Source organism: Enhydra lutris, unplaced genomic scaffold, assembly GCF_002288905.1.
Source record: "Enhydra lutris kenyoni isolate GAN:26980312 unplaced genomic scaffold, ASM228890v2 scaffoldscaffold40, whole genome shotgun sequence".
NCBI lineage: Eukaryota > Metazoa > Chordata > Mammalia > Carnivora > Mustelidae > Enhydra > Enhydra lutris.
In genome coordinates, this window is record NW_019154124.1 from 17,634,371 (window position 1) to 17,661,196 (window position 26,826).

The 26,826-nt window shown below is 38.1% G+C and overlaps 1 protein-coding gene across 3 annotated transcripts; it reads left to right on the forward strand.

Moving 5' to 3' along the window:
- Positions 1 to 485: 485 nt before the first annotated feature.
- LOC111155330 (general transcription factor IIH subunit 2) lies at positions 486 to 25,469 on the forward strand. Of its 3 annotated transcripts, XM_022515476.1 has the most exons (16): positions 486 to 512; positions 3,747 to 3,830; positions 4,478 to 4,555; positions 4,877 to 4,913; positions 5,331 to 5,417; positions 7,787 to 7,837; positions 8,171 to 8,225; positions 12,424 to 12,529; positions 13,973 to 14,063; positions 14,232 to 14,319; positions 15,179 to 15,286; positions 16,905 to 16,968; positions 19,453 to 19,556; positions 20,069 to 20,171; positions 22,511 to 22,550; positions 24,832 to 25,469. In XM_022515476.1, the coding sequence occupies exons 2-16, from the start codon at positions 3,775 to 3,777 to the stop codon at positions 24,949 to 24,951; spliced, it is 1,188 nt and encodes a 395-aa protein (XP_022371184.1). In that variant the 5' UTR covers positions 486 to 512; positions 3,747 to 3,774; the 3' UTR covers positions 24,952 to 25,469. The 3 variants fall into 3 exon arrangements, with proteins under 3 accessions (XP_022371184.1, XP_022371182.1, XP_022371185.1); XM_022515474.1 differs by lacking the exon at positions 486 to 512 and having other exon boundaries at positions 3,557 to 3,830; XM_022515477.1 differs by lacking the exons at positions 486 to 512; positions 12,424 to 12,529; positions 13,973 to 14,063; positions 14,232 to 14,319 and having other exon boundaries at positions 3,557 to 3,830.
- Positions 25,470 to 26,826: the final 1,357 nt, after the last annotated feature.

Genomic DNA, 26,826 nt, shown 5'->3' on the forward strand with positions numbered 1-26,826 from the left:
TCATAGTAGAAGAATTCCACGGGGGGCAGGGATTAGTCTTTAATTGCTATTTACTCACTGCTTAGAACTGTATCAGGCCCAAAGCAGGTGCTCAATAATACTTCTTGCAGGAACAGGGGAGCGGAGCGCCCCCAGAAAACTGTTCCACGGCAAGGTTCTGGCTTAGTTGCTGCTGCTGCATTCAGAATACACCAAATTCAAGCTCCTAAGATCCCGGTCCGACGGCTACCCGGCCGAGCGGACATCACTTTTCCTGCCTTTTTGTGAATAACGGCTGAGAGTGGGGCAAGAGGCTCCTTCTCGCACCCTAAGTCAGCTCCTGAAACGCCCCGTCCCCGAGCCCTTTGCTCTCGCAACCGACGCTCTCATCATCCGGAACGTTTGTGCGTCGCCGCCGCGCTCGGGGGAAGGACTTCTGCAGAGGCCTCGGCGCAGACTGGGCGGAGCTTCCGGGTAGAGCGGCGTCCTACGAAACCGGTGAGTGCGCGGGTAGAGGTCCTCGAGGAGCCAAGGTGGGAACAGACGGTCTGGGGAGCGCTACAACAAGGAGGGGCCTTCGCGGCCGGGAGGGAGGGTTGGGGGGCGGAGGCTGAAGGGCTTCGACCGGCAGGTTGTGGATTGAGGGTGGGAGAGAGCGTGTGGAAGGGGAGGACGGCAGCTTCCGTCTCGTAGCTGCATAGAAGCATCTAGGGCTGCAGTCCAGGGCATGGCTCTCCTTCTCTAAAGCAGAATGCGAGTTTTGGGAATTGTGATCTTGAGTTCGAGTTTAACTTGCCTCCAGCTGTGTGACCTCGAGAGAGTTACCAGCGTTTTAAACCTCGAGTCCCATGTATGAAAACAGGACAGTGATCACCCATGCCTCGTAGCTTGGCAGGGTAATGTGTGAATAAAAGCTTCATAAATTGCGATGTTTGGTGCAGATCTCATTTGTTTGCAGCAGCATTCTGAGTCCGTTTGACAGGAATCACACTGACAGGCTTATGCTAGGCAAAGTGGCTTTCCTGGAGTTGGAGCCTCAGGAAACGGATCTTTTGGAGATACGGACCTAAGACGTCACCAAGTACATCTTTCTCTAGGATGCATAACTTTCTCCGTTAATAACATCCATTATAAACTTCCAGTTTCCCCTTGAACGTCAGTAGTTATGGGAGCTTAATACCTCTGTCCTATCCCTATAATTTCCCAATGCAGACAGCTCTACTTAGCAAGTCCTTGGATGTAGTGAGCCAGAAGTATTCCTCTTTGCAGCTTCTGTTCTTTAATTCTCACTGTGTTCCTGAACTTCCAGAAAATTAAAAGTAGTAAACTAAGAGTAAAATAGCGGTTTAAATATTGGTATGATGGATGGCAGTAGTGACTTCGTAAGAATTTGAGTTTAAGGGACGCCTGGGTGGCTCAGTTGGTTAAGCAGTTGCCTTCGGCTCAGGTCATGATCCCAGCGTCCTGGAATCGAGTCCCACATCGGGCTCCTTGTTCTGTGGGGAGCCTGCTTCTCCCTCTGCCTCTGCCTGCCACTCTGTCTGCCTGTGCTCGCTCTCTCTCTCTCTAAAAAAAAAAAAGAGGAAAAAAAATTGTTCAAAAAAAAAAAGAATTTGAGTTTAAAAACATCATGAATACTATGTAAGTTTTGATTTTTGTAATTCACAGTAAATACAGAAACTTTCATGTAAGATCAAAAACTTCATTTAATCACCATATCCTCTGCCTGCAGTCATCATTAAATTTACAAGCACTAGCCCAGTGCATTGAAATAATACAAATGTTGGAATTCTAAGTCATTTGTCATTGCTTCAGGCACTTTACCGAAGTATGCTAAAGTAGATCACCAGATTTCCTGAAACCAATAGATCTCTTCCTATGCCCGGGAATGGTTTGTCAATTCAGTGAGAGGCATACAGAACTTTAGCAAATAATACCTGATGATAGCAGGTGCCACAGAAAGCAGTGATACCAGTCTCCAATTTGTCAGTAGATATTCATTTCAGAAGTCCATGATAAGTCAGTTCTTTAGATTTTAAAATACAGGGGCGCCTGGGTGGCTCAGTGGGTTAAGCCGCTGCCTTCAGCTCAGGTCATGATCTCAGGGTCCTGGGATCGAGCCCCGCATGGGGCTCTCTGCTCAGCGGGGAGCCTGCTTCCTCCTCTCTCTCTGCCTGCCTCTCTGCCTGCTTGTGATCTCTGTCTGTCAAATAAATAAATAAAATCTTTAAAAAAAAAAAATACATTTTTCTGTAGAAAACCATGATATAAGTGGAAGTGTAAGGTCTTGCTTATGGTCCTTATTACAGAAATTAATTTTTGCTCCTGTCAGTGATAGGATTTGTTTGCCTTAATGTCTTCTTAGCCCTTAGGATTCCTTTGATCATATATGGAAGAAGGTAGCCAAAGGAAGTGAGAGCATAGGATGGGGAGGGATATACCATTTGGGAGGATGGAAGTGTAGATGTGACTAGAATGTTTATTACTTGGCTGTGGTTAATAGATTTCCCCCACCACCATTTTCATCCCCGATTATGAAAGAAATACATGTTCACATAAAAAACATGAAAATACAGAAAGTAATAAAGCAAAAAACCAGTTAACCTTCATCTAGATGAAACTGTGTCCTATTTATTGAGTTACTAAACATTTCCTTTTTCTTTTTTTAATAGTTGAGAGCATAATAAACATTTAATATTTTGTCCTTTTTTGAATTATGAGCCATAAGCTTTTACCATTTATAAATAATACATTTCATTTTTTTTAATTTTATTTTTAATAAACATATATTTTTATCCCCAGGGGTACAGGTGTGTGAATCACCAGGTTTACACACTTCACAGTACTCATCATAGCACATACCCTCCCCAGTGTCCATAACCCCACCCCCCCTCTCCCAACCCCCCTCCCCCCCATCAACCCTCAGTTTGTTTTGTGAGATTAAGAGTCACTTATGGTTTGTCTCCCTCCCAATCCCATCTTAACACATTTCATTTTAAAACTCATGATTAGATGGGGCACCTATCTGGCTCAGTCAGTAAAGCATGTGACTCTTGGTATCCACCTTATGAGTTTGAGCCCCACTTTCACCATAGAGCTTACTTAGAGACTTTTTTTAAAAGATTTTGTTTATTTATTTAACACAGAGAGATCATAAGTAAGCGTAGAGGCAGACACAGAGAGAGGGGGAAGCAGGCTCCCCGCAGAGCAGAGAGCCCGATGCGGGACTTGATCCCAGGACCGTGAGATCATGACCTGAGCCGAAGGCAGTGGCTTAACCCACTGAGCCACCCAGGAGCCCCAGAGATTTTTTTTTTAATAAGAAAATTCACACATATTCAAAGGTGGACAGGTAGTAGAGTGAAGCACCATGATCCATCACTCAGCTATAATAATAACCATCATTTGTAGCTAATCTTGTTTCATCTGTACCTTCTCTCACTTCCCATAATTCTGTGGTCTTATCCTATGATAATAATGGATTTTTGTTTTTAAAAATTGTAGAAAGATGCTTATCTCTCTTGGTGCCAAACTCATGTCTGAACATTTGTATTTTTTCTTACGGATGGGAAAAAGAGTTCCATGAGGATTTTGTTCAGTATTTTCATTCAACAATGATTATTGAATAAATAGAAAAGAATTAGATGACCTTGCATTCTCTGTTTTTTACTTTGTATGTTTACTTCCCTCTCTTTACTTTTCACATTTAAATGTATGAATTTGGTGCCAAATATTCTTAGAAAATTCACACTCAGTGGTTTTTACAGGATATTGAATAATACATTAAAGGAAAAAATGGATGAAGAACCTGAAAGAACTAAGCGATGGGAAGGAGGCTATGAAAGGACGTGGTGAGTAGGGCATTATTTCTCCCTTCTCTTTTACACCTTGTTTCTTACTGTTCTTTACAACTTTGTCTCTCTTCTAGTTCGGTGATTGGTTTTTAAAATTTATTGAAGTGTGTTTAACGCATGTTAAAATTCACCTGTTCCCAACTTAAAATTCATTGATTTTTTAGATTTATTGCGTTGTGCAATCACCACCATAAATCAGTTTTAGAAAATTTTCACCACCCCATTAAGATCCTTCATGCCTATTTGCGATTAATTTCATTCTTGTCTCTAGCCGGAGGCAACTACTAATCTATTTTTTGTCTCTATGCATTTGCCTTTTTGGATATTTCATGTAAATGTAATCATATAATATGTGACCAGTATTTTCTCGCTGCTTTCAGATAACAGTATTTTCAAGGTTGATCCATGTGGTAGCAGGGATGAGTGATTCATTTATTTTTATTACTGGATAGCATTATATTGTATACCATGTTTTCATTCTTGCATTCAGCAGTTGATGGACATTTAGATTGATTACACTTTTTGGCTTTTATGAGTAATGCAGGTGTGAACATTCATGTGCAGATCTCTTTGTGAATATATGTTTTCATTTCTTTTGAGTTAATAAATTTTTAGCTTTTCAAACAAGTAAATACTGCTTTTAGGGAGATTCTTAAAGAAGATGAATCGGGATCACTTAAAGCTACGATAGAAGACATTCTCTTCAAAGCAAAGAGAAAAAGGTATGTAAAATTTTGTGTGTTACAAAAGATAAAATAGATTCCTTTAAGCCTTTCTGTCCTCCTATACCCATTCCTCAGTACTTCATTTCAGCTGTATTCAAGGGAAACTGACCTTTAAACTCTTGAGTAAGGGGAAAGAACCAGCAACCTAGCACCTCAGAAGGGAAATGGGTCTTCAGGAATTGTCCAAAATGCCTGTAATTATGTGGACCACATAAGTTAATAATTTGCTTCACTAAAAAATGCAGGTTAGTTGAAAAGTTGTATTTTTGGGGGTATAACAGAGGACATTCCATTAAAATGTTTACGTAATTTTAACAGAGTATTTGAGCACCATGGACAAGTTCGACTTGGAATGGTATGTTGACATTTTTTTTCTTTACCAATACAGAACTAGTTGGGTTAGAGAAACATTCTGTCATGACAGAATTAACAGTAGTAAGACAATAAATGTTTTAGACGAATATAATAAAAAGTATGTGTAGAGGGGCGCCTGGGTGGCTCAGAGCCTCTTTCTTCAGCTCAGGTCATGATCCCAGGGTCCTGGGGTCGAGCCCCGTGTCAGGCTCTCTGCCCAGCGGGGAGCCTGCTTCCCCCTCTCTCTCTGTGCTTGCCTTTGTGCCTACTTGTGATCTCTTATCTATCAAATAAAGAAATAAAATCTTAAAAAAAAAAAAAAAAGTATGTGTAGAATATGTAAATACTAAATGCCATTTTTACTTCTTGGCCAAAAATTTATTTGAAAATTGTTATATTTGTGGTTTATATTTGGTAGATGCGTCATCTTTATGTGGTAGTAGATGGATCAAGAACAATGGAAGACCAAGACTTAAAGCCAAATAGACTGACTTGTACTTTAAAGGTATTGTAAAACCATTTTAATTTATACTAAATGTGAAAAAGGATGCTGAATTCAAAGAAAAAAAAATTTTTACTATAAGGTCTTTATTAAGACATAATTCATATACCATAAAATTAACTTACTTAAAATATACTGTTACAGGTTTTTGCATATTACAGTAGTTGTGCAACATTATTACCACAGTCAATTTTAGAGCATTTTTATCATTACGAAAAGAAAACCCAGGGGTGCCTGACTGGCTCAGAGGAGTATGCAACTCTTGATCTCAGGGTTGTGAATTTGAGCCCCACGTTGGGTGTAGAGATTACTTAAATAAATAAAACTTTTTATAAAAGGGGGGGGGAACAAACACAAAAATTTTCTGTAGTTTTGCCAAACAGTATTCCACTGTGTACAACTTTGGGTTGTTTCCACTTTTGGGGGCCATTATGAATAATGCTGCTGGGAACCTCTATGAATAGGTTTTTGTGTGGATCATGTTTTCCCTTCTAAAGCTCGATTTTAGACTGGGTAGTTCAGGGTACTGAACTTTTCTACTTTTCTGTGGCCTAAAAGTAGCCCCCGGGGTGAAATGGTGTGCACCAAAGGGGTGAGGCTCAGCTTGGGTGGTGTGCGGACTCTGTTGGATTTACAGGGCTTCGTTTTATCTTCTGAGATTATATTAACCATCCTGTATCTTGTTTAACTAACTGGGCAGGGGAGGGAGGAAATAATGCATTTCCATGAGGCGATTCCAGCCTTTGAACACTTTCCCTCAATTAAGTGGAAGCTTGGGTTCTTCTCTTCTAAAAAGGAAGGTCAGTTCTTTATCTCTTTCCCTATTCATTCATAACGTGTGGCAGAGGAGGAAAAAGATAAGAATACTCGTTCTCTTCACTTCTTTCCAAAAGCAAGAGTATTAGTGGAAGTTCTCAGGATTTTTTTCAGTGGTGAATGGGGCTTCAGAGGAGTAGGATGAGGTAGAAACTGAGTCATACAGCTGGACTGCATTCTGCTCCAGAATCCTCTGCTCCTTTTTGTGTACTTCGTGTACACGAGTTTGTAAAATTTATTAGATTATATCTGTCTTTTATCTTCTCTGTTGGTGAATGTGTGTATTTACTGCAGTATTGATCAACTTCTCCACAGTTGAATGTCTGCAGCATTCTCCCTTTAACACGCTCCAGTTGGAGTGTTATTTTCACAACTACATTTTCAAGGTCCACTATAACCTCTAGGAGGTGAAATTCAACTTCTTTTTATCTTTAATAGCAACTGAAATAGTTGACCACTTCTTCCTTCCTCAAAGGCATTCTTCTTTTGTTTTTTGTTTGTGTAGTGGGTTTGTTTGTTTGTTTTGTTTTAAGTAATCTCTACCCCTGATGTGGGGCTCAGACTCAGCACCCTGTGACCAAGATTCACACCCTCTAAGGACCGAGCTAGCTAGGCGCCCCACACATCCTTCTTTTGACTTTGGTCACATAGAGTCTCTGTTTCTTCTTAGGCTCCTCTCTCCCACTTTAGAATGCCGGAATGCCCTAGGACTTGGTCATAGTTCTTTCTGTCTACCCTCTACCCTTGGGTAAATATTACACATTCCCATGAAGAAATTTTTTTAAAGAATGCACTTTTTTGAGTTAATACAAACTATAACTAATTAGAAGTTTCAGCACATTATTTAGGAAAATGAACAAACTGGCTAATTATTTGTGCTCTTAATTTCTGTCCTCTCACCCCAGTCATGGTCTTGCTTTGTCAATCAGTTATCCCTTTTCATTGTCTTTGGACTTACTCAGATCATTCCCCCCAGTTCAGAAACACATTCAGATTATTCCTAATTTATCAAAACCCATCCTCGTTTCTGCTCATTCTCTTGTTTCTAGCTTCATTAGAGCTTTCCATGTTTAGATTATTTCTGTCTCATAAGTCCAGATGGCTCCATCTTTTATTTATCTTTTTATTTTTTGAAGATTTATTTATTAGAGCGCACGTGCCAGGGAGTGGTGTAGGGACAGACAGAATCTCCAGCAGACTTCCCACTGAGCACGGAACCTGACTTGGGGATTAATCTCATGACCCTGAGATCACCACCTGAGCTGAAATCAAGAGTCAGACCCTTAACCAACTAAGCCACCCAGTGCCCTGCTTCCATCTGTTAAACCCATTTCATCACTTAGCATTTTAAATTCACGTTTATTTAATATTGTGATTTTTATTTACTTCAATGTTCTTAAATTTGTTTTTGTTTATTTAATATTTTTACTAAACATATTTGAAAATCTATGAGCCTAAAAATCATGAGAAGTAATGCTTGATAAGTGGGTTTCACAAAACATGTTCTGTGTGGTTATTATTTTGCCCTTATCTAATATTTCTGTTTCTTTAAACAGTTGTTGGAATACTTCGTAGAAGAATATTTTGATCAAAATCCTATTAGTCAGGTATGTAGATAAGTGATGGAATTCAGAATTAGATTCCTGATATTACTGCCAATTCTAATTTATTTTTAAAACTTTGGACATACATTCTGTGAATTACTGTGTGACCCAGATTTTGTAGCAGTTTCTGGTACACTTACCAGTGACAAGACAATTCTAAAAGTTAAATAATGTACAGTGAACTCATAGCTAAATTTCTGTCAAAAGCATCATGAGAAAAAGTTTCTCATATGTTACTTACGCCTTTTGTAATTACTAATTTATTTTCATTATGTACATTCTTACGAAGAAGAAATAATTTGTTAAGTTAATAATCATTTTTGTTTTTATTTTGAGATTGGAATAATTGTAACAAAGAGTAAAAGAGCTGAAAAACTGACTGAACTCTCAGGTATGCATAAAATTACCTTTATAGAACTCAAGGACTTGGCTTTATTTACTCAACCTTGTAACCCTGTTCCGAAGGTTGCCTAATAAGTAAAATGGAGACTTCTTTTATGCTGTCCATGTGAAACTCTTAATAACCTGTCCATTAAATCCTTCATTAAACTCTTGGTAGCTAAGATGAACTGTTTTAAATTGAGTTGTGTACGGTAATGGATACTACTGCAATGAATGTAAATGTTTATATAAGACTTATAGATTCTTATCCTGAAAGTATTAAGATAAAATTATTGTAACAACTCCAAAAATGCACTTACTCTTAAAATTAATTTTTTAAAAGTTAAACCTCTAAAGAGCAAAAGGTTTAAAAATTGAGTTGCAGTTATTGTTAATAATTCAGTTTTTCTCCTTTCACGACATGCCTAGCTGAATTTTATTCTCTTATAAGGTAGTGCAGTGGAGGGCGGGGGAGGGATAGAGTCGCTAGTTTGTGGACATTGGGGAGGGTATGTTCTATGGGGAGTGCTGTGAAATGTGTAAGCCTGACGATTCACAGACTGTATCCCTGAAGCAAATAGTACATTATATGTTAATTAAAAAAAAAAAAAAAAGGTAGTGCAGGTTTTATTTGCTTTGGTATATGTGCTGTAACAAATTCACATCACTGATTCTGTTTTAATGTCTCTGAAATATACTATCCTTTAAATGTGGTTCTCATCCTTTCATCCTTACCAATACAGATGAATGGAAATAACATATTTTTGTCATTAATTAATAGTTTTCACTACGGCAGTGAGGAGTGATATGTATGTTAGCCTGGAGTGATCAAGAAATTCAGTTATGAGGGCGCCTGGGTGGCTCAGTGGGTTAAGCCGCTGCCTTCAGCTCAGGTCATGATCTCAAGGTCCTGGGATCGAGTCCTGCATCGGGCTCTCTGCTCAGCGGGGAGCCTGCTTCCCTCTCTCTCTCTGCCTGCCTCTCTGTCTACTTGTGAGCTCTCTCTGTCAAATAAATAAAGAAAACCTTTAAAAAAAAAAAAAAGAAAGAAATTCAGTTATGATTAACTAAAAAAAATCTCAAACTATAACACACAAGGGAAATTATTGACTCACATCTAAAGGAGGGCTGATTTCACACATAGTAGTTTCCAGGGCTCCTAGTTCTGTTTGGCCTCATTCTCTGAAGGTTTTCTGTAAGGTGAAAAGATGTCTGTTACTAGCCCCAAGTCTGCGTATCCCTCATAGTCAGTAGCTTCAGCACAAGTCCCAGAGAGGTCTCCAAATGACCCTGCTTCTGACCTGCCCACCCATGAGCAAAATGACCCAAAGAGTGCAGTATTGTGTTGGTAGGCCTGAATTACATGCCTGTACCTGGAGCAGGATGACGGAAGCAGGGGGAGCGGCTGGTTTGTTATACTGAGAGGACAGGATGGTTTCCCCAACGAAAGGACATAGGACCAACCATCTTGCACCCTTCTCACATTTGGAGTAGTTTTCTATGGGTGCAGGGAAGTCATATGTATAGGGATGAAAGTCCTCTGGATATTTTGATAGGCCTTTTTTTTTTTTTTAATAATTTATTTATTTGACAGACAGAGATCACAAGTAGGCAGAGAGGCAGGCAGAGAGAGAGGAGGAAGCAGGCTCCCTGCTGAGCAGAGAGCCCGATGCGGGGCTCGATCCCAGAACCCTGGGATCACAACCTGAGCCGAAGGCAGAGGCTTTAACCCACTGAGCCACCCAGGCGCCCCTTGATAGGCCTTTTGACAGTACCCCTTGTCTCTCTGATCAGAATCACTGCTGTAAACCACACTGACAGTAAACTAATTCACCTTTTTCCTGTGCTCGCAATACAGTAGGATATGAACAAACTCTTTTGTATGGCATAGTAGAAAGAGAAGTGGGTAGAGAGCCCGGAGATGTAGGTTTAAGTGCTGGTGCTGCTGTTGGGTAGGTAGTTGTCTTTAGGCAAATCTTTTAACTTGTTAGATTGATTTCTTACTTATGAAATGACAGATTTGGACTTAGTGAGGTACTTCTCGTTTCTAAAATTTTTTCATTCTGAGACTAAATACTTGAAATATGTATTAAATAATGGCAGATACTTTAAAACTTAGATAAATAAGAACATGAGGAAGCTATACATAGATGAATGGACAAAGATGACAGATAATTCATACCAGAATACAAAGAGAAATGAAATAGCTATTAAAAAAGAAACTTTAGGGGCACCTGGGTGGCTCAATGGGTTAAAGCCTCTGCTTTTGGCTCAGGTCATGATCCCAGGGTCCTGGGATCGAGCCCCCACATCGGGCTCTCTGCTCGCTGGGGAGCCTGCTTCCTCCTCTCTCTCTGCCTGCCTCTCTGCCTACTTGTGGTCTCTGTTAAATAAATAAATCTTAAAAAAAAAAAAAAGTTAAAAAAATAATTAAAAAAAATTTTAGTCAAACAAATGATTGAAAATCAAAACCACTCATTATTTTATTACTTTATATACTTTAAATGAACAAAATGAAGTTTAAAAAGCAGTATATTACTTATGGAACCATGGAGAAACTGGTACCTATAGTGTTGATAGACTGATTAATTTATTTAACATTTTTGGGAAAAGATACAAAATTGTTGTTCCTTGGAATTTATACTTAAGAAACATTATGAAAGAAGAAAAAAAACCTCATTCTACAAATATACTCTTTGTAACAGTAGTGACAAATTGGGAAGAAGTGTTCAATAGTGTGGAGGTAATTTGATGAATTATCTGATCAAATCAATTTCATGATATTTTTATTTTCATCAATTAATATGAAGACAGTGTTGAAATAGAAGAAAATGTCTGAAGAATACCATATGTCATTGATTCTGAGATTTCATCATTTGTAAGATACCTTTATTTTATGAGCCATCAAGAAGGAAGTACTCTCCAGTTAAAATTTGTTACAGTGCTAGATGATATATATAAATTGTTCACACCAAAAAATGTATTGCTTGGTGTGAGAAAATAGCAATAGACAATCTTTTCAGATGTTATTTTGGTAACAGAAGATAATACAGCTGTGTTTATTTGCAGAAATCTTCCTTTCTTAGGTCTTTTAAAGCTCTTTTTTTAATCCCCTGAAGAAAAATAGGGAATTTTTCTTTTATCAATGAATTTTTTTCACTAATTACAAATTTATACCTCACTGCTCTGTTCCTTGCCTTTCTACATAAAAATAGAGCCTTTTGCATTAATAACCTTTTGTAGAAACACTTGAAGTGGCAGTGAAACTAAACATGAATAGCACAAAAAAGTATGTGACGCAGTTGGAAAAAGGCCGCAGTAGCCATTTGTAGGTTCACGTGGGAGCAGTGATGTCTGCGTCACAGGTGCTCCTTGGCTGCCAGTGATTGGAAGATGCAGCATGACTTCAGAGATGTGAAAATGTATGAGTCTTAAAATTAAAAAGTTTTGCACTTTGTTAATAATATTTAAAATATGTGCTAATAGGGTACCTGGCTGGTTCAGTCAGTAGAGCATGCAACTCTTGGTCTCAGGGTCATGAGTTCAAGCCTCACGTTAAAAAAAAAAATGTGGGGGCACTTGGGTGGTTCATTCGTTAAGTGTCTGCCTTTGGCTCGGGTTATGGTCCTAGGGTCCTGGGATTGAGCACTGCATCGGGCTCCCTGCTCGGCGGGAAGCCTGTTTCTCCCTCTCCCACTCCCCCTGCTTGTGTTCCCTCTTTCGCTGTGTCTCTCTCTGTCAAATTTTTTAAAAAACCCAAAATCTTAAAAAAAAAATGTGTGTCAGTTCATAGAAACTTTTTTATTTTGTCTTTTCTGTATGAAGTAAAAGTTGATATAACAAATGCCTCTGGTAAAAGTGCAACTTGTTAAAAATGTAAATCAAAGGGACGCCTGGGTGGCTCAGTTGGTTGAGCAGCTGCCTTCGGCTCAGGTCATGATCCCAGCGTCCTGGGATCGAGTCCCGCATCGGGCTCCTTGCTCAGCGGGAGCCTGCTTCTCCCTCTGCCTCTGCCTGCCATTCTGTCTGCTTGTGCTTGCTCTCTCTCCCTCTCTGACAAATAAATAAAAATAAAAAATCTTAAAAAAAAAAAAATTTAAATCAAAGAGATTCTGTTCTTTAACAACATAGATAAGTTTGGGGAGAAACAGAAGTTTCTGTAATGTATAGATAAAATGTTATGAGTAGATTATTTATTTCTATTTTAGGAAACCCAAGGAAACATATAACATCTTTGAAGAAAGCTGTAGATATGACCTGCCATGGAGAACCATCTCTCTATAACTCCTTAAGCATGGCTATGCAAACTCTAAAGTTGGTATTTCACATTTTTTATTTATAATTGGTGTCCAGTTTTTTTGAATGAATTGAGATGATAATGTATTGATATGTGTCTTCCTAAGCTGAGCAGTAATGAAACCATTAAGAGAAATATGTAATCTCATTTATGATGTTTAGTGTGGTGTCCGTTTGTAGTTTTTATTTTACATTTGAGTTGGTAAGATAGATTCTTAGAGGTTTTAGAAAAATACAGTTAGGGGCGCCTGGGTGGCTCAGTGGGTTAAAGCCTCTGCCTTCGGCTCAGGTCATGATCCCAGGGTCCTGGGATCGAGCCCCGCATCGGGCTCTCTGCTTGCCAGGGAGCCTGCTTCCTCCTCTCTCTCTCTCTGCCTGCCTCTCTGTCTACTTGTGATCTCTGTCTGCCAAAAAAAAAAAAAAAAAAAAAAAAAAAAAAAAAAAAAAAAAAAAAAAAAAAAAAAAGAAAAATACAGTTAAAACTGTAGCAATATTAGTACAAAAGAAAATGTTGATGGAAAAATATTTTGTTAAAAATTAGATTGTATGTGAAATGTAATGTGCATAATAATTTTGAGTTTGTTGTACGTTTATTGACTTTCCTTACTTTGTAGTACATCTGCAAATTAGTAGCATACTTTCCCAGCAACTTCAGATATGTGGGAGGTTGTTAAGACCCTAATGGAAATATTCTGTTAGTGCTAGCGCATATATTTTATCCCTGGAAGTCTGTTGTGACTTTTATACCTTTATATAATAGGCATTTTTCTAGTTTTGAAGTAGGTGAGAAGGAGCTAACACCTGCATTAGAGGTAGGCTCAAGAGCAGCATCCACAAATGAAATCCGAGGGCCCAGCAATGCAGACAGAAGCAGGAAAGTGTAAATAGCTGATAAAATTGCTCCAAAAAGCATAGATACCTTTTAGATAGGGGAAAACAGTTCATCGTGTCTTCAAGTCCTATAAATTATCATATAATTAAATGATACACAAAAATTAATGTTTATGAATATTATCACTCTGAATCACCATGAGGTTAAATTATAGCCTTTAAAAAAGAAGCATGCTACTTTTGTCAAGACACACCTTAAAGTTGATCCATATGGTATTGTCATACTTTTCCAGTGTACACTTTAGAGTTTGCACAGAATGAATCTACTGGTTTGTAGGCTTCATGATGTCAGAAACCTTGTTCATTCTTGCTTATTACTCTATTCCTAGAACCTAAAAGAGTATTCAGTAAATATTTATGGAAACAGTAGATGAATCAGTTTTTTGTGTAGCTAATTTTAGAAAAATTTACATTAACATGTTTAGAATATACCCAGTTCATTCCTTTGCAATGTTAAAACAAGTGAGATACTCTGTAGTCTAAACACATAAACCACATGGACTATTTTGTCTGGGTAAATTTTTTATTAATTAGTTATACCTAATGGGAATATATTTTATCTTTCTGTAGACACATGCCTGGACATACAAGTAGAGAAGTCCTAATCATCTTTAGCAGCCTCACAACTTGTGATCCATCTAATATCTATGATCTAATCAAGGTAGAACCACTACATTTTTTCATAATCAAAACCAGAGTCATAACTCTAAAGAGAATTCTGTAGTGAGTTTATTACTAGTTTTCAGAAAATTCTGTTTTTCAAGTATGTTAATTTTTGCATTTTTTTTTTCTTCTCCCCAAACCCTTCATTTACATGGATTTTATGAAGACCCTAAAGGCAGCTAAAATAAGAGTGTCTGTTATCGGATTGTCTGCAGAGGTTCGGGTTTGCACTGTACTTGCTCGTGAAACTGGTGGTATATATCTAGATTCCTCAGTATTTATTCATAATTACTATGTAAGAAGTAACAATTTATTAATTAGGATGTTTTCATCTACTTTTAAGGTACTGAATTTAAGTCACTTCATGTCCTGAAATCCATAATATGGATAGTCCTCTTAAATGTGTCATTGCTTCTATAAGATATCATCTCAAAATGCAGGGACTTTTCAGTAATTATGCCAGTGTTTAGAGGAAGCATTATAAGTCTTGAAACACTAGAGGGGCGCCTGGGTGGCTCAGTGGGTTAAAGCTTCTGCCTTCGGCTCAGGTCATGATCCCAGGGTCCTGGGATCAAGCCCCAAATCCGGCTCTCTGCTCAGCAGGAAGCCTGCTTCTCTTCCTCTCTCTCTCTTCCTGCCTCTCTGCCTACTTGTGATCTCTGTCTGTCAAATAAATAAATAAAATCTTAAAAAAAAAAAAAGAAAAGAAACACTAGAAATTTCACTAATACGTAATACTTTGTAAAGATCTTACAACTTGGCTTTAATTATACTGTGATTATAATTATTCCTGGAGAAGTCAGTTTAGAGATGTCATTTAAGTGAGGTTTTTGAAAAATGATCATTTAACCTAAATACTTACTTTGAAAATATACACTTTCAAATGGTAAAACTTTTACAGAATTGCATAGGAATTACAATTGAGGGGCACCTGGCTGGCTCAGTCAAAAGGGCATGTGGCTGTTGATCTTGGGTTTTGAGTTTGAGCCCCACCTTGGGTATAGAGATTACTTAGAATAAAATCTTTAAAAAAAAAAGAAAAGAAAGGAAACTACGATTGGTACCTATGTCTGGAAAGCTAATTTTTTTTCCTTTTACTTTTCATCTGATTAGGCACATACCATGTTATTTTAGATGAAAGCCATTACAAAGAATTGCTGACACATCATGTTAGTCCTCCACCTGCTAGCTCAAGTTCTGAATGTTCACTTATTCGCATGGGTAAGTGTTTATTTTATGTTATTTTATTTTATTTTTTTTTTTTAAAGATTTTATTTATTTATTTGACAGAGAGAAATCACAAGTAGGCAGAGAGGCAGGCAGAGAGAGAGGAGGAAGCAGGCTCCCTGCTGAGCAGAAAGCCGGATGTGGGGCTTGAACCCAGGACCTGGGATCATGACCTGAGCCGAAGGCAGCGGCTTAACCCACTGAGCCACCCAGGTGCCCCTATTTTATGTTATTTTAAAATGGATATTTAGGGGTGTGTGGGTGGCTTAGTCAGTTAAGTGTCTGACATGGGCTCAGGTCATGATCTTGAAGTCCTGGGATCGAGCCCCTCATTGGGCTCTGTGCTCAATGCAGGGTCTGTTTGTCCTCCTCTGTCTGCCCCTCCTCCTGCTCTTACTCTTTCTGTCTCTCTCTTTCTGTCTCTCTCTCAAATAAGTAAGATCTTTAAAAATAATAAAATAAAATAGATATTTATTTATTATTAAACATTTATTTGAGGGATGCCTGGGTGGCTCAGTCATTAAGCATCTGCCTTCGGCTCAGGTCATGATCCCTGGGTCCTAGGGTAGAGTCCCACATCAGGCTCCCTGCTCAGCAGGAAGCCTGCTTCTCCCTCTCCCACATCCTCTGCTTGTGTTCCCTCTCTCGCTGTGTCTCTCTCTATCAAATAAATAAATAAAATCTTTATTAAAAAAAAAAAAGACTTATTTGAGAGAGAGTGAAGTGTGTGCATGTGCAAGCCACAGGGAGGGACAGAGAGAAGAAAAGAGAATCTTGAGCAGACTGTGCTGAACGTGGAACCAGGTGTGGGGCTCAGTCTCATAACTCTGAGATCACAACCTGAGTCCAAATCTAGAGTTAGATGTTTAACTGACTGAGCCACCGATGTGCCCTTACTTACTTGTTTTGATATGTAGTAGACTTAAAATTTTTCTGTAATGAAATCTTTTTTTTATGGTTTTTGTTTTTCTTGGATGTATTTTCAATTTAAAAATATGTATGGAAGACAGACTGCATGCGTTTAGGCATTCCAAGATTTTAAACATAGAAGTATATTCTTACATAAAATGAAAGTGGACAGGGCACCTGGGTGGCTCAGTGGGTTAAAGCCTCTGCCTTTGGCTCAGGTCATGATCCCAGGGTCCTGGGAGCTCATTGGGGAGCCTGCTTTCCCTCTCTCTCTGCCTGCCTCTCTGCCTGCTTGTGATCTCTGTCAAATAAATAAAATTTAAAAAAAAAATTAAAAAAATAAATAATAAAATGAAAGGGGACAACTATGTAATAGATTCCTCCATTACGTCAGAAGTATTTAAAACTTACAAACATTTTCTTTTTAAAAGCAGTATGTGTCATCATCAAATTAGATAATTATAAATTTTAGAATCTGCGACCATATGTACAGACAGAACTTTGCCCCACATTCTCCACTTTTAATTTTTCTCATGACCTGGAATTATAGTCAGCTTGACCATACTGTAATAAATCTGAAAGGCAGGAGAGAGAACTTTTATACAACTCTGTGGGCTTTCTGGTAGGAACATTTTTAGGTTCCTAGTCCTAGAATTTTGCTATTTGTTTAAAAAAAGAAAGTAATACATTTTCTTCTCTGAAGGATTTCCTCAGCATACCATTGCTTCTCTGTCTGATCAAGACGCAAAACCCTCTTTCAGCATGGCGTAAGTAAAAACCTTGAAACTGTTAGTGATTATGTTTTGACATTTTCTTTCCCATAAGTTCTTTCCCATAAGAAGGAATTTAATTCCTATATGTTTTGACATTTTAAATTCTTTCCTATAAATAAAAGAACATAAACTGAGTATGTGCGCTTGTGGTGCAATGGCTTTCGTAAAAGGTTACCTTCTTGATAGCTGTAACAAGGGTGAGGACTATCTCCGTTTACTCCTGTGGAGTAATCTTCAGGATCTGTTACTAAGTAAAACAGCAAGTTAGAGAAAAGTGTATTGTATGCTGCTACTCATGTAAGATGACGGTGGACATTTCACTGGATATACATACTTGCTTATGGGGCGCCTGGGTGGCTCAGTGGGTTAAGCCTCTGCCTTAGGCTCAGGTCATGGTCTCAGGGTCCTGGGATTGAGCCCCACATCAGGCTCTCTGCTCGTCGGGGAGCCTACTTCCCCCTGTCTCCCTGCCTGCCTCTCTGCCTACTTGTGATCTCTGTCAAATAAATAAATAAAATGTTAAAAAAAAAAAAAAGTAACAGAAATAAAAAGTAAAAATTAAACAAATGTTTACCTGGGCAGTGTGTGGAAAAAGGCAAAGGGATGGCTCCTAGGCCTTTTTGAACATACTGTGTTTTAACTTCAGAGCTTTTTATTTTACATAATTATAAAACTAAATTAAAGCAATTCTTCAAAATCACAAATAAGAGTTGTGTCTTTAGCTATAAAGGTACAATAGGAACTGGAACGTATTGTCCTCCCTCCTGCCAGAAAACCAGACAAAATATATGAAACAATGATTTTCAGACGTGGACAACAGGCAGCGCAGGTAATGATTTCTGAAGGAAGGGAAGCAAATGAGGTTTGGGCCCTGTGAGTGCAGCTTACTGCCTCGAGAGAATTTCCAGGCTGCAGTACAGGGAAGGAAAACCCATGCAGAGCCTGGAGGTCTTGGTCAGGTGAAGACACCAAGTTCAGAGTTGGGGGAGGCTAAATGGCTGTAGTTTTCCAGGCACAGTGCTAGAAAGTAAAGAGATGTACAGAGAGCTTTCTAGATTGCAGAGACTTCCCCATGAGTTATCAGCAGAGTTATGACCAGCACATTCGTGTGGGAGCTACTAGAGGCCCAGGAAAGCACCCCTGATGAGGAGCAGGCAGCATAGTCGTAGGAGCCCACATGGGGCAGGAAATACTTCATGGTCCTACCAGTGTGGAGGGGTATCTTAACAGTGGGCTCTGAATAGAGTCCACAGTAATGGAACCAAATTAACCCTAGACCAACAGCTGTTCTGGACAGCCTGATGAACTCTAAAGCAAGTTTTGAACTGTTCAAACTATTTCCAAATTACTTTACTGTATTCTAGAAAAAGCCCCAACATATTTTTTGGAATACCAAAAAATCCGGCATCTGAAACAGAAAAATTCATAATGTCTGGCAGCCAATCAAAAATGACCAGGCATGACATGAAAAAAATGAAATAAGTCAATCAGAGAAAGACGATTATCATATGATTTCACTGATATGTGGAATTTTAAAAACAAGGCAGAGGATCATAGGGGAAGAGAGGAGCAAATGAAACAAGAGGAAACCAGAGAGGGAGACAAACTGTAAGAGACTCTTAATCTCAGGAATCAAACTGAGAGTTGCTGGGGGGGGGATGGGAAAGATGGGGTGACTGGGTGAGGGACATTGAGGAGGATATGTGCTATGGTGAGTGCTGTGTATTGTGTAAGAGTGATGAATCTGTACCCCTCAAATAATATATGTTAAAAATAAAAAATAAAAAAAAAGAATTATGCTACCAAAATAAATAAATAAGTTGGACATTAAATTTAAGAATGTGCATTTATCAGATGAAAAAACTTAGCCCACAAAGACACCTATGATAATGTAACTGACAAGTGATTAGCACCCCACCCACAAAAAATGACCAGGCATGCAAAGAAGTAGGAAAATAGGACCCATAACAAAGAGAGATTCATGGAACAGAAACATACTTACAAACAACACAGTTAATGGAATTAGTAGACAAAGTATTAAAACAGCTATTACATAAAAGACCCAAATCAAAGTTTTAGAGACGAATACAGGGTCTGAAATGAAAAATGTACTGGATGGAACTAATAGCAGATGAGCCCCTCAAGAAGAAAAAAAATGAGTGAATTCAAAGACATTAATGCAACACACCTGGCTGGTTCAGTCAGGAGAGCATGCAACTCTTGATCTTGGGATTGTGAGTTCAAGCCCCACGTTGGATGTGGAGATTACTTAAAAACAAAAACACCCCCCCCCCTGCAAAAACAGACATTAATATACGCTATTCAAAACAGAAATGCAGAGAGAAAAGAAGAATGAACCTTGGCTTAAATGAACTATGAAACAGCTTCAAGATTTTAAAATCAAGGTAGTGTACTTTGTTTTGCTGTAACCATTCCCATCTTTCTATACCACTTTAAAAGTACTGTTTCCTCCCACAGGCACTTGGATAGCAACACTGAGCCAGGACTTACATTAGGAGGATACTTCTGCCCACAGTGTCGGGCCAAGTACTGTGAGCTTCCAGTTGAATGTAAAATCTGTGGTAAGAAACCAGCTGTTCTCTATCCAGTAAATTAATCTTGAATAACTTCTTACCTATGTAGCTCTTAAAGTAAATGTAAATATTAAGGATTGCTCTTTTTATAGAGGGCCCAGTACTCCATTTCTAAGGATAAACATGACATTCCAGGAGTTTTCTGATTCTCCCTCTGAAAGGAGTGTGTTCTTCAAAGGCTTTGCAGTAGATCCAGGAGACATCTTTGCAGCTCTTAACCTTTGTAAAATATATGTAAAGACACTGAGGAATTAAAGTAATTGCATTGTAGAAATTTGTTTCATTTTTAAGTAAGCAAATGGCCAAGAGAGGTCACACGATTAATGACAGAAGACAGACTCCATCCTGGAGTCTCCTTTTTAAGGTGATCTGTAAATGAAGAAATGAGTACCAGCAAACCTAAAAAAACCTTGAAAATATTTAGCCTATCATTTGACATTTCAGCCATTGTCTTAATAAAGTTTGGGCTATTAAACATGATTCTCTGCTTTGTTTGTTAGGTCTCACTTTGGTGTCTGCTCCACATTTGGCTCGGTCCTACCATCATTTATTTCCTTTGGATGCTTTTCAAGAAATTCCTCTAGAAGAACATAATGGAGAAAAGTATATGAGTGTTGATTAATCTATATCTGTTATACGTGGTAGAGTAATGTTTGAATGCGTTGTTATTACATTAAAAAAATAGTCCTGTTAACTTGGGCAAGATTACTTCTAAAATGGAAAATGAGATGGTAGAATGCCTTGGTTTTGACTGAAATGAGTCATTATTAAACAGATCCAGATCTCCAGAAATCTATTAATTTCCCTAAGCCCATCTCTGTATAGTAAGTGTAGTCATATATTTTGATAAATCAGCTCTCTAAAACAACAAAAAATTTCCTGGTTTGCAACCTTAGCTGATTTTCATGGTATAAAACCAGAGGATTTATCCAGAAGGTCTAGTATTGAATAATAAGAGAAATAGAGAAAAGATCAAATGAAGAGTAGGGAAGAAATAGTTAAAGGACATTTTCTACGATGGAAGGACAGAACTTGAAAGGGACTCTCAGGAGTCTTAACATAGAGAAAATAGACCCATGCTAGAGTTTATCATAGTGAAATTTTAGAATAAGCAGCAAAAAACTAAACATTTGTGACAAGGGAAAATTAGGTCACATAATCTGGAATTAAAATTATTTTGCTTCTCAGCAATACTGGATGCTGCCAAAGAGCAAGATTTCCTTCAACATGTGGACAGTTGTTACCAACTTAAATGACATACCTAGCAAACCTATCAATTAAATGTTGGGTAGAGGACCACCTGGGTGGCTCAGTCAGTTGAGCATCTGCCTTTGGCTCAGGTCATTATCTCAGAGTCCTGGGATCCATCTCACATCAGGTTCTCTGCTCAGTGCAAGCCTGCTTCTCCCTCTGCCTGTGCCCCTCCCCCACTGCTCATGCTTGCTCTCTGTCTCAAATAAATAAATAAAATCTTTTAAAAACTTAAAAAAAAATAAATGTAGGTAGAGTAAAGACATTTTCAGACTTGTGAGGCTTCAAAAAGAGACTTTCTGGGGAAGCTGTGGAAGCGATGATTCAGAGGAACCGAGAAAAAGAATGACCGGAAGAGAATAGGAATATTGATCTAGTTCAAATGTGTCTAAAGAAAGCCCTAGGATGATGAGAGGGGAGAGTCCAGAATAACACTTTTGTGTCACATGTCAAAATAGTCCAGTTTGGAGAAGGTTAGAATGCTCCAGGAGAGAGGTCACCAAGAGGGCGAAAACTGGAATTCCTGATATGGGTGAATGTAGAGAGGACATTTAGATTTCTTAGGGAAAAGTTGAGGCTGCGTTGGTGGTAATTATATAGAAAACTAAGCTTGTGGACAACAATATAGTTATTAACTCCAGGAAAAAAAAATTTTGAAGATTGGAAGAGTTGTATTATATGGCTTAGCTGAGTATGTTTGTTTATTTTTTAAAATTCCTCATTTGTCCCTTTTTTAAATTATAAGCCTTTTTGTTTTTTAAAGATTTTATTTATTTACTTGACAGAGAGCTCACAAGTAGGCAGAGAGGCAGGCAGAGAGAGGGGGAAGCAGGCTCCCCGCTGAGCAGAGAGTTCAATGATGCAATGATGTGGGGTTTGATCTCAGGACCATGAGATCAGGACCTGAGCCGAAGGCAAAGGCTTAACCCACTGAGCCACCCAGATGCCCCTGAATATGTTTATATAGTCCTAATAAGCTAAGCTATTTAATATTACTCTATTCAAAATTATTTCAGTACATAGAATTGAGAATGGCATTGGTTATATGTGTGTACGTGCTGTTGGATCAAGAGGGTTGAAAGAGAATTAAATTCTGATCTTCCTTAGTTGGAGGCTTATAGCCAATGGCAGAAAAACAAGAAATAGCACTGTAAGTGAGGGTAACTATCAAACAGTTACAAGTTCCAAAAGTGTTTGGGAACTGGAAATGAAGTGGGGTTGGTAAGGAGAGGGCTGCTATTTTTTGTAGTAAGTTTTGAGAACTTTTAACTCTTAAAACCATTCCTTGAAAATTAAGCCCTTAGGTATCCAGACATGAATTAGCTTCTCTTCTGTCCATCTGGAATTATACTAGCTATCTGCTATTCTCAGGAGAGTTGCAGAATAGTCACTCAGATTATTTTCTGTAGGGTGTAATTCCCTCACAGAATCCCAGTAGGGAAAGCATGCTCATATTTAACCTTGATGAAAATAAAATTTAACAAATTTTTTGAAGTAGGATTTTGCTTTCTGAGATGATCTTGCAATATACTGTAGAATTTCTTAAGTTACTGGCATTCTTAATTCTGTTTTTCTCATAAAAGTCATGTGTAAAGATAAATACTAATTACAGGATTCTTGTTACTGAGATTTTGCCTCGCTATTTTATGGAATGCATTCCTAACAAAATGATTCTTAAACTTTCTTTTCAGATTTTGTTATGGATGTCAGGGGGAATTGAAAGACCAACATGTAAGTTCATCTACTTTCTAAATATTAAGTATTGGGATGCCTGGGTGGCTCATTTGGTTAAGCATTTGCCTTTGGCTCAGGTCATGATCCTGGGTCCTGGGATCAAGTTGGAGCCTGGTTCCTCCACCCTAGTGCTGCTCCCCCTGCTCGTGCTGTCTCTCTCACTGACAAATAAATAGATAAAATCTTTTTTTTTTAATAAATAAATAAATATTAAGTATTATGTAAGAAATATTGAGGAAATAACATTAGAAGTTTCCAGTACATTACCGAAAACCAGGCTCCTATCAGGTTATTCCCAGAAGTAGGATAACGGGTAGAGATGAAATGGGAGTAAAATGGTTTAAATAGTCTTTGTTATAATTCTGCATTTTCATTTTTCTGTAACAGCATTTTGGTACTTTAAACTGTCTTTAGTTGGCACCTGGGTGGCTCAGTCGGTTGTCTGTGTTCAGCTCAAGTCATGATCCGGGGGTCCTGAGATCCAGTCCCATGTCAAGACTCCCTGCTCAGCAGGAAGCCTGCTTTTCTGTCTCCCTCTACTCCTCCCCACCCCCTTCTCATGCTCTCTGTCTCTGTCTTTCTCTCTCTTAAATAAATAAAACCTTAAAAAAAAAAAAACTGGGGTGTCTGGGTGGCCCAGTCATTAAGCATCTGCCTTCAGCTCAGGTCATGATCCCAGGGTCCAGAGATGGAGCCCTGCATCAAGCTCTCCGCTCAGAGAGAAGCTTGCTTCTCCCTCTGCTTGTGTTCCCTCTCTTGCTGTCTCTCTCTCCCTGTCAAATAAATAAAACCTTAAAACAACCCACCCCCCCTTAAAAAAATTTTAAAAAATTAAAAATCCACTTACATTTAATTAATAAACAAACAAACAGTCTTTAGTTGGCAAGCTCCCCTCCATTTATTTTGGAAGTATTAGGAGTTCTTTCTCCATATGGTACTTCAGGCTCTTTCACAGTTTGTTCTGAAGTTGTTGCTAAAGGTGGCCACAGGTCAAAGGCTGTTCCCCCATTGTCCCAGTGAGAAAATATCTTTTAAATTTTTGAAGGGGACCAGTTTGAATGTATACACTTATGTAAAGATGCAAATAAGACAGCTGTCTAGTTTTAAGTTTTTATGAATTTATGTGTTCATATTTAAAACTATGCTTTATGCCCTGTATGAAATATTAGTTGGGAGGATTGCTTGCTTGTTCTACTCTCACAATTCATAAAACGATTTTGTTAAGTTTTACATTCCTCTTGGACATCAGTAGCTTCATCCTTACTAGAGCCACCTTTGAATCACTTGACAGTTTTTTTTTTTTTTTTTTTAAGATTTTACTTTTTTGTCAGAGTGAGAGAGGGAGGCGCCAGGGCACGGAGAGGAGCCGGCAGAGGGAGGAGCAGGCTCCTTGCTGAGCAAGGAATCCATGCAGACCTGAGTCAAAGGCAGTGGCTTAACCATTTAACCTACTGAGCCATCCAGGCACCCCTCATTTGACAGTTTTTAAAAACACTTTGTCTTGGGGCACCTGATGGCTCAGATGGTTAAGCGACACCCCCCCACCCCCAACCCCGCATCGGGCTCCCTGCTCAACGGGGAGTCTGCTTCCCCCATCTATCTGCCTGCCTTGGGATCTCTCTCTCTCTATCAAATAAATGTAAAAATAAATAAATAAATAAATAAATAAAAATCGTTGAAAACACTTTGTCTTTATTTCTGTACTTTTTGAGATGTAATAATTTTTAACCTGTTTAGGATGCTGCCTTGGAAATTTCACCCCAAGGCCTAAGTATCCATATATGTAATATTGATGGAATAATGGATTTTTTTTGTCTTAAATTTGTTTTTTCCATATTCTTTAATAGTTAAATAAAAGAGGACTATAACTTGTTTGGTTGTGAGGTCATTCCCTAGCAATAACTAAATCTGTGTTAAATATTTATGATTTTCTTTGTAATCAAATCAGAGGAATGACCTAAGCTTTGAAAGTAATACTAATTTCAAGCTTAGGTGTCTTCCCCGGTAGTTACTTAAAACGAAGTAATTAAGAATGTTTTACAATACAAGAAACTTTAAGGAGTCAAGAAAAAGTAATTTTCTCATTTGTAAGGAATAGGTTTTTTTGAAAAATAATCACCTTAGATTGGAGAATAGTATATTGAAAGTAATAAAGTAGGTAGATGGGTGGGGAAAATTGATAGAGATCTAAAAGAGCAAAGCAGTTTGAACGTCTTCTAGCTGTTTTGTACTTCTGGAAACTGCTTTCTAAATTATCTTTTCTTCTTTTTCTCTGCAGGTCTATGTTTGTGCTGTGTGCCAAAATGTTTTCTGTGTGGACTGTGATGTTTTTGTTCACGACTCTCTTCATTGTTGTCCTGGCTGTATTCATAAGATTCCAACTTCTTCAAATATTTGATTCTAGCATATGGTACACATTATACGTGTTAAAAGGACATTTGCAATTGTTAATAAAATGATTCTTTAGAAGAAACTCCAGTTAAAATGTGAAGACCAATTTGAAAGGAAAATCTGACTTAAGAAACTTTTTGCTAAGAAAAGGTAGGATTGGGGCACCTGGCTTGGTCATTTGGAAAAGCATGAGACTCTTGATCTCAGGGTTATGAGTTCGAGCGCCATGATGAATTGCTTAAAGGTAAAATAAACTTAAAGGGGGGGAGGGGAGAAAAAGAAAATGTAGAATTTTATTAAATTTTAAAATTTGTGTCCTGTCACAGAAGTGCCCAGAATTCAATAGTAGTTCACTCATTTTTGTTTTCTATTATTTTGAGTTATAGTGTTTTCAAAGTCTTACACATTATTGTATCTACGTTACTTACAATGATTAAATTGATGTGATAATTTCATTGCTTTATAATTAAAATAAATACAGAATCTCTGATTTATTTTTATTCAGTTTTAGTATAAACAAAATTAGTATAAATGTGAATTCAGAAGTGCCTGGATGGCTCAGTCAGTTAAGCGTATGCTTTTGGCTCCAGTCATGATCCTAGTCCCAAGTCCCACATTGGGCTCCTTGCTCAGTGGGGAGCCTGTTTCTCCTGCTCTCTCTCCCCCTGCTTGTATTCTCTCTCTTTCTCTCTCTCTCTGGCAAATGAATATTTATTATTTGTTAAAAATTTTTGATTTAAATTTATTTTAAAAATTTATTCATTTTAAATTTTATTATTTATTAATAAATGAATTCAGTGTGAGATTAAAATTAAGCAATATTTAGGAAATTATTACTGTTCCACCCACCTGAGGGGTCTCTTTGGTCTTAACTAAACAATCATAATATAATTATAGAATTTATGCATCTAGAGCTATTTTATAGCTTTGACCAAAAGGGATCTTTTTAGGTGTACACGTTCAAACTCACAAGATAACTGTGGCCACACGTGGCATGGGTCAGCTGCTCCACGGGCTATTAAACAGGAGCACTGGGCTGCCGGAAAACCATCAGGCAGTCCCCCTTAGCAGCGGAAGTCCTGTAGCAGTTCATCCAATACAGTTCAGGTGCAAGGTGATGAGATCCGTCTCAGGCCTTAAGGAGCCACTACCTCTTACAACAGTTCCCTAATACAACTTCCAGGGTCCCCACAAGGGACATGTCAGTTTTAAGAGACACCATACCCAGAAGAGCCCAAAGCATGAAGTTCCCATCAGGTTATTTATAGTGCATTTAGTCCAGATAAAATTTAGTAGCCAGGAGTCATTTTTGCCACAGTAAAGTTTTCTAGAAACCTAGCTGACCTTCCTCCCCTCATCAGTTATTATGATGACATGGTTAGAAAGCATAACTAAAGGGGCATTCTCATGCAGTGAAAGAAAAGTCTTGTTAATTCTTTCATTTTCATATGGTAAGCCTCTTGCATCCTTTGTAATGACTGGTAAAGCATTTTTACTTAATGGAGTATATTTTATACCACCATTTTGTGTATTTGATATGTGAGACTGGTTTACCTTTTCATTCAGGCTCATGAAGTCAGAGTTGTGTCTGTTGCTGTTAGTCTCAGGTTCATACCTAGGGACCGTTTAACTTAATCCTCTCAACTTTGTCACTGTTTTCACCACAAAAACTTAAGTGAGGATGTATGATGAGGTTCAGTGTAGAGAGACCAGTATAGGCAGAAGTCTTTACAAGGCATACCCTGTTGAGAGTTACTGAGGTCTCCATAGCAAAGGTATGTTTATTTTAAATCTACAAACTTTAAAATTGAGTTTTGCTAGGATATGTATGAGTTTATAAATAACAATTTTTAGTTAGGAACATTATCAGGAAGACAGTGTA

Excerpts from the sequence above, each read along its gene's own strand:
- LOC111155330 (XM_022515474.1), top strand. The coding sequence starts at position 3,655 with ATGTTTACTTCCCTCTCTTTACTTTTCACATTTAAATGTATGAATTTG. Across the intron at positions 14,320-15,178 it reads ACTTGCTCGTGAAACTGGTG|GCACATACCATGTTATTTTA; the intron begins GTATATATCTAG and ends TCATCTGATTAG. Across the intron at positions 22,551-24,831 it reads GGGAATTGAAAGACCAACAT|GTCTATGTTTGTGCTGTGTG; the intron begins GTAAGTTCATCT and ends TTTTCTCTGCAG.